Source organism: Nothoprocta perdicaria, unplaced genomic scaffold (genome assembly GCF_003342845.1).
Source record: "Nothoprocta perdicaria isolate Ctin4 unplaced genomic scaffold, notPer1 scaffold_253, whole genome shotgun sequence".
Classification (NCBI taxonomy): Eukaryota; Metazoa; Chordata; class Aves; order Tinamiformes; family Tinamidae; genus Nothoprocta; species Nothoprocta perdicaria.
The window spans coordinates 879,694-887,608 of NW_020455481.1; the positions used below are offsets into that span (position 1 = coordinate 879,694).

The 7,915-nt window shown below is 45.2% G+C and overlaps 1 protein-coding gene across 1 annotated transcript in view; it reads right to left on the reverse strand.

The window, feature by feature from the left end:
- YARS2 (tyrosyl-tRNA synthetase 2) overlaps window positions 1-290 on the reverse strand; it is a gene marked incomplete at its 5' end in the record, with an annotated part of 4,589 nt that extends 4,299 nt beyond the window's left edge. The window contains one exon of the mRNA XM_026040349.1: window positions 4-290. Coding sequence (XP_025896134.1) covers window positions 4-290 — 287 coding nt within the window. The remainder of the gene's footprint in view (window positions 1-3) is intronic.
- Between the last annotated feature and the right edge of the window lie 7,625 nt (window positions 291-7,915).

The following is a 7,915-nucleotide window of genomic DNA, read 5'->3' on the forward strand; positions in this document are numbered from 1 at the left end:
CGCCCGCTCGGGTCGCCCAGGCGCGCCGTGGCGCCGCCCACCAGGGCGATGACGTGGTGGCCCGCGCGCTGCAGGTGCAGCAGCGCCATGAGCGCCGGCAGGTGGCCCACGTGCAGCGAGTCGGCCGTGGGGTCGAAGCCGCAGTAGGCCGTGATGGGCGGGCGGCCGGGCGCCAGCAGCGCGGGCAGCTGCTCCTGCGCGCCGCGCGCCGGGAACACCTCCTGGAAGAGGCCGCGCTCGCACTGCGCCGCCAGCAGCCCCTTGGCGGGGGCCGCGCCGCGCGCCGCCAGCGCCGCGCCGCGCGCCGCCATCTTGCCGCAGCCGCCGCCGCGCACGCCGGGAGAGGGGCGGGGCCGCGGGAGCCGTTACGGCCGGTAGGGGCGTTACGGCTCCAGTCACGTATTCAGTCTTCCGGGTCCGCGCCTCTCATTAGCGTTAAAGCTCTCCAAGGCAGATGTGTCTAAAAGCGCTCCGGTCGTTAGGCGCCCGTAAAGAAGCTTGTGCAGAGTTTGTGTCTGCACGTGCCTGTGTGTGGCAGAGTCTGAGAGAGTTTGTGTGTTTTCATTGTTTGCTCGCTTGTAGGGATACACTAAAGCAGCTGGAATGCTGCCTTAAGATGATGACCTGCATCAGGAGGAATGTGGCCAGCAGAGCGAGGAAGGGGATCCTGCCCCTCTGCTTAGCTCTGGGGAGGCAGCACCTGGAGTGTTGGGGACAATTCTGGGCTCCCCAGGGCAAGAGGGACATGCAGACGTTAGGGATGCTTCAGCCTCAGTGTGCCCTCAGTATGAGGGATGTGACTTGATATTGGAGGGGCTCCAATGCAGAGCAACAAAGATGATTAAGGGACTGGAGCCTCTGTTTTACGAGGAAAGACTAAGCGAACTGGGCCTGTTTAGCCTACAGAAGACTGACAGGAGATCTGATTAAAATGTATAAGTACCTGAGGGGTGAATATAGGGAGGAAGGGTCCAGACTTTTGTCAGTGGTGGCCAATGACAGAACAAGGGGCAATGGGTACAAGTAAAAACACAGGAAGCTCCATCTCCATGTGAGGGAGAACTTCTGTCCTGTGAGGGTGACAGAGCCCTGGCACAGGCTGCCCAGGGAGGTTGTGGAGTCTCCTTCTATGGAGATCTTCCAAACCCGCCCGGATGCCACCCTGTGCCATGTGCTCTAGGTGTCCCTGCTGGAGCAGGGGGTTTGGACTAGATGATCTCCAGAGGACCTTCCAACCTCAACCATTCTGTGATACAGAGGCTTACCAATAACTACCCTTTACAATCACAGGAGAGTTGATATGAATAAGAAAATGAGTTTTTGCTTTTGGGCAAAAGAGACAATCAGTTTCGGTGGCTGAAACTCTGGTTTGGTACAACAACCCCAATCTCATAGGAATTAGCAGTACACAGCCTAGGTCCATAATGACTGTTTTCAGATGCATACAGACTGATGCACAACACAAGTCATGATGTGTGAAAGCGTGGATGGTGTAACGGGAAATCACATTCATAGTTGCATTTCCTGCAGATGCCACCTTCGAAAACCAAGACCTTAGACATAAGTTGGTCACTAGGTGGCAATACAAGAGCTTGAGAGACTAAATTTTGCTTGCAACATGCTGTTAGCTTTGCAGTGTTAGCTAAGAAAACCTAAGTACAGCGTCACTGCAGTACTTGACTGTCAGTATGTCATGTGTGCTACACATCTGCATAACTCATGTCATGCTGAAGCCAGGAGAGACAGCTGGATTTTATGCCTGCTGTTTAGCTGATAACTGATACCTATATTTAAGAGGCTGAGTAGTGAATGAGAGATGCAGAGCTAGGAATCTAGCTGATGTGAGAAGCAAATTATCCCTGAAAAGGGGATGCAGTGAGGACATGAAGCTGTCCTGCTGGGAGTAAGAATGGCTGCAGTCTTCTCCTGGCCTTAGCTCTTGGTCTTCCTGAGGTCCAAAGGCTCTTGGATTTGTGGATTTCTCAGAAAAGTGGTTGCCTTGCTCCCTTAAATTCTGCTGCTTTTGTCCAAGTTTTCCATTCACTTTTCAGCATTGCTGATTCTTGTTCTCCTGTAATGTTTATAAATCATTAAGTAGTGCTTTAAAAGTGGTAGTAAATGGAAGCAGGTAATTTTTACCCTTTCTTGCAGTTAAAAGTGTGTCGTTTTCAGGCTTAGGAGATAAGCATTTTTGTGTTCTACACTGACTTTAAAGGAAAGTGAAGAAAAAAAAAGAAAAAAAAAGAAAAAAAGAAAAAAATGCATTTTTTCCTATTGCAGCATTACTCCTTTCAGTGTAAGTCAAACCTAAGGTTTTACAGAAACCGTTTTTTTTTTTTTCCTTATTCAATTACAATAGATTTTTAAAAAATAGCCCCCAAATCTCTTGTAGTATGAAGAAAGGAAAGTGGTCTTGGCTGCTGTCTCCAGTCACTATATTAACCAGAGTATTGATCTGGACGTAGGGAAGTTGTTATGGATGGGTGTTTTATTATTTGTACAGCAACGATTTGATTGTTTGCTGAGGCAATCTGGGCATCTCTTTAGCTGTTTCTGTTTCACTCACAGAATCACACAGTCACAGAATGGTTGAGGTTGGAAGGGACCTCTAGAGATCATGCAGTCCAACCCCCTGCTCCAGCAGGGACACCCAGAGCACGGGGCACAGGGTGGCATCCAGGTGGGTTTGGAAGACCTCCAGAGAAGGAGACTCCACAACCTCCCCTGCTCACCAGGGTGCTTTATGAGAAACATTATTTTCAAACAGGTGCTATGTGGTGAAGTCAGTCATATTTACAAATCTTGAAAATATGTGTGAGTTTGTACTTTAGTGCGCAAGTGGCAATATAAAGGAGGAGGACACAACTGGGAGCTTTAAGAAGTAAATAACTTTCGAGATGTGATTTTTTTATCAGAAGCATTGGAGAAAAATGGTATGTGAAGCAGGTGCACTAGTGCTCTGATGTGCTGGGGACAGAGCTGCTGTGACTGTTGTGTGCTTCAACTACTGCTACAAGCCCATTTTCCTCCTGCCTTATTTCAAGTAGTCCTGTGTGTGAGACATGGATGCAGAAATTCCCTTGTCCTCACAAAATTCTGGTTTTGTAGCTCCTGAAGTGTGAAGGAAAGAGTTGTCTCTTCTCTCCTCTGCATAAGACTGACCACTGAGTCCAACAGGTAACTTCATTCTGCACCCGGGGACTGCTGTTTGACCGGGACACAAGCTTTTGAAAGGCAGCTGGGCTGTGATGCATCTCTAGCCTATCTGTAAACTTCGTGTCGCCTGCTTAGACCATTGCTAAACTTTGCCTTCAAAGCTGATAACAGCAGCTTTCTTTGGGGAAAATATATGTGATCCCTCAAGGCACTTTGTTTCTGGAGGTTGTGTGGAGATATCAACTTTCTTGTTTATGTCTTGCAGAGCCTGCAGCCACACAAAGCTCCAGCTGTGCTCCTGGCGGGTTACATGAAACAGGCTTCAAAGGACTGGCTGGTGTTTGGGAAATTAAAGGGAGCTTTGGGATAAGAAGTTCCAGGAACTGGGTGGCAGATGTGGTGTCAAGCCCTTACAGCGTTCTCCTACATTTGTCAGCTCTAGGGTGAGATGTTAGGTATAAACCTGTCACAAGCCATTGCTCAGAGATCACGTATGCTTGATTTTATGGGCGGAAGGGTGACTAAACTCAGTGTCATGGTCAAAAGATTCTTCAGAGAGTATTTCTGCCTACCTATAGTTTTCTGTAGTGTCTGATGAAGAATTTCTCCCTTTTATTAGGCCACATTTCTGGACTGTGGCAATGATGGCAATGCAGACTACCAAGCAGCCTTCTCCCTGGGAAGGAAGAATGGGGGAAAAAAAGAGGGAAAAACTGACACTCAAAAAGGGTAGTGCTAAAGAGAGAGGCTATGTGATGTATTCTAGAAAAAGAAATGCCCTTCTAGGAAATGCCCAGTATTATGGTAAATCCTCTGCTCTGGGTGCCTAGTTTCAGTGCGTTTCCTCTTGCAGCAATCACTTCTCTCTCTCCCTGAATTTTGGTGCGATTTAGGGTGGAATTGGCTAACAGATATGAGGAAAGCAGAGAGGAGAAAAGGATGCATCTGTGAAAAGTTGATTCCTTGTTACTATTGAAGTATTTTTGCTAATCTTAATCAGGAGGCCAAACAGCCCAGAATATCTCCCTGGAATCACTTTAAAATCTGCCCGGACTGTATCAGGATTTTCACTAGAGCATGGGATGGCTTGTGGCAGTGGTGACAAAGTACTTTCTATTCTCTGTTCAGAGCCAGAGCTGCAATTTTAATTTTAATTTGTTCTTCCAGTCTTCTAGTTTGCATTTGTTAGGCCAAGAATCAGCTGTCCTGAAGTCAGTGGATGTTTTAATTGAAATTAAATAACAACATCCAAATGGGTCCAGCTAACTTTTGAGTTGTGTTTCTCTGCTATCAGAAGTCAGGGTGCCTTGACTTGGCAGTTTATAAAAAAATCTTTGTGTCAAAAGCAGGAGCGTGGAAAGCACCTTTTCTTTCTGTTACCAGAGCTGCTTTTTTACAGAGTCCTGTTAACAAACATGGAATATAGACATAATTCGTGCCCAAATGCATTTATCATTTAAACACAAAATGAATCAGGAGTTGCTACGAACAGATTGTGTGAAGAAATGATGAGGAATGAGGGACAGCCATACGCTAAATTGCAGCGTGACAGAAAATGCGTTTAGACATTGGTCTAAATACATGTATAAGTGCCATTTTTGGGGGGAGAGAAGTATCAGTGTTTTTGCTACAATAATCTAAGAAATAGGTGAGGGTTCTGCAGAATGCAGCAGTTTTGCCAGGTACAGATACAATGTCTAACTCTTCTTATCAACTGAGGCTTAAGAAGCGATTTAAATTCTTGCAACACATCTCTGTGTTTATGTCAGGGAAGCTGTACTTAAAACAGAAAGCTCAAACATGAGAAAACTGATGTTAATTAGATTTATTTACCATCTTCCCATGAAACAAAATCCTGTGTAATGAATAGGCTCACTATACTGCATAAGTCTGTTAGAAAACATGGCCAAAAAAAAAAAAAAAAAGAAAAAAGAAAAAAAAGAGTCTTGTCCTACAGATTCCTCTAAAGAGAAACTCTTGCACTGTTGCAAGATGGGGCAGTCGGGATCCTGCTGCCCAGCTCTGTCCTTACCTTCAGCCCCCGCAGGGGCAAAGCTCCAGGCAGCCTGAACGCAGCATGACTGTGTGTGAGGGGCAGGGACATGTCCTTTAATGAGAAACAGGAGGTCTAGAGATGCTGGAGGCCATGAAAGGGTGCATTTGATTTTCCTGAGAAGTGCCTGTCTTTACAGCTCTTGTCATCAGACCATTCCTAAATCTAGCTCCTAGACTACAAGTTAAAACAATTATCCTCCTGCCTGTACCACAGCTGTAACTGCTGCTATTAATGCTGTAAGGACATGTCATCACTTTTAAGTGATAATTGTAAAAATCGATAGTCTAGAGTTGTGAGGCATTCAAAATGCAGTGAGTTTTGCTGGCTGTGAGTTGCAGTGAGTCAACGTCGAACATTGTTGGCCTAGAACACCATTTGTAGCTGTTATTTTATCGTGCTGGCCAGACCACTTCAGCAGAGACTGAAGAGCAGCCAGAAATGCCGCTGCTTGGCAGTGGTTCAGGCCAAGCACTAAACCACTGCAGTCGAGGCCAGAAGTCACCTGCTGCGGGCCCTGGGTCGACCTAAAACTCATGCTTCTTGTCAGCCAAACTATAGCCATGGTCCCAGGGCTGTAGCGTGGTGCTTTTTGACCTCTTACTCTTTTTGACTCCCTTTAGCAGTCCCATACGATACAGCAACTGGAAACTGGGAGATGTCCATGGAAATTGACGTTGTTTAGTTTTTCATTCACAGTAACAATCTCATTAATAGTGATAGGTAAGGGAGCCTCTTGCACAACTTGGTGCTGTGGTCAGGCACAATCAGTGGGTCATCTTTGCCAGTTATTATATACCAGTTATAACCTTTTAGGTTATATCTGTGTGCACATACATGAAAGCTTTTGAAAAAATTGTATATGTGTGTGTGTGTGTGTATATAGATACATATGTTTCACCTTATTGCTCTTTTAGGAAACACAGAAGTTTCTGCAGCTCACACGATAAATAAACGAAAAGGGAAATACAGAGGCATTTCCCCCACTGTGGGAGAATCGCAGCTGACTGAAGCCAGTGCAGCCAGCCATCTGCTGCTGTCCTCTGGAGAAATTGGATTGTGGCCGGCAGACATCTGTTAGGCTGGAAACATTAAGCAAAGGAAAAACCACAGGTAACAGCAGAAAGTAACTTTGAGAAAACAACCCAAAACTGTGGGGCCCATATTTGACACAACCAGCTTTGGTTAGCTGGTAGAAGAGTCCCTCAAGCACTGCTGCTAACCTCTGTAATGCAGAATAACAGTTCATTCTAAAATAGGCTGAGGAATTTATCATGGTCGGACAAATGTTTTAAGTCTCCCTTTTCTCTTATTCTCCCTTCTGATCTATCTTATCTAATTTTTTCCTTTGGTTCTTTGTCCTTCCAAGCTGTTGGGTACGAGATCGGTATCATGGTCCCAACAGTCCTGGCAGAGCCCTCTGGACTTTCCTTCCTTTCCCAACTCCAAGAACTAAGAGGTGTTAAGAGTTATGTTCAGTCACTGAAGTATTTTTTTCACCTTAAGCGGAGGGGAACAACTGGGCACCAAAAAGATCAAAAATGGGGAATTCAAAGAGTGCGGATGAGATCACTGAGGAGAGGGGAAACATCAGCTAAGAAAAAAAAAAAAAGGTACTTCAGAGAAACTGACTTTATTGAAGAGGTTTAACAAAATTGCTCTTTGTCTGACTTGGAGCTCTTCAGCGTTTTGTCGTGGTTGTTCATCTTCTTTGTGCTTACTGTCCTACAGTAAAAAACACTGAAAATGAAAGGGAAACTTCTCTGTTTTCTGGTATTCCTTGATTAGCTAAGGTAAGGCTCTCTAGGTAAGCTTAGGTAAGGCTTAGGTAAGCTAGGTTTAGCCTAGCTAAGGTAAGGCTTGTGTCAGACTACATGAGGCTAAAGCAGACCCCAGCTTTGCTCTTGAAACCAATTTTACTGATGGTTTGAGTGATGGAGAGCAAAGCAGAATCAAAGAATGCATTGACGAATGATCAGGATGCACAGGATTCAAATACAGTCACTCAAGGGTAAATGTAAATCTTCTCATTAAATACAATCATAATTGCTAGACTATAAATCAGTTGTGAAAGCTTCCCTGAGACACCAGTTTAAGATATTATGCAGTAGCTACTGGGAGAAAAAAATGTGCTTCGAAATACAGGCAGTCATTAGCCAAGAATTGTGCCCTGTGCTACATGATATAAAAGCATTTGCTCATAGTGACATTTCTGCTTCATTAATTTTATTTGATGTAAGTTACCATATTTTTCAGGCTGTTTTTATGGGGCTGCACTTTAACACAGTTGAAAGCCTTTCATTTGTATTCTAGTTGCTCTTTCCAGACTACAGAGAGATTTCCATGTCAGTACCTTCCCTGCAGATATTTTTTATTTTTGCTTTGTGATTGATACACAACAGCATGATCCTTACGTCTTTAACTGCTTAGCCTGCACTGTGCAAATGTTCTGGGGAAAAAAAGACCTACGAGCAAAGACATGGTTACAAATCAAACACAAAACCAGCTTTAGCCGGTGGCACTTTTTAGCATGACATGAGATCACCTTTGGTTTTGACTCTGCTGTCATTCATCTTCCGTGTGGTGGGATGAAAACAGGCTTAGGGTCAGAGGGTCTCCCCAGAGAAATGAGGACTTTCTGTCCTCTGGCTAGCACAGGTGCTCTCCTGTTGTGGTCTTTCCTGTGCGCCCTGCTGACAGGGAGGC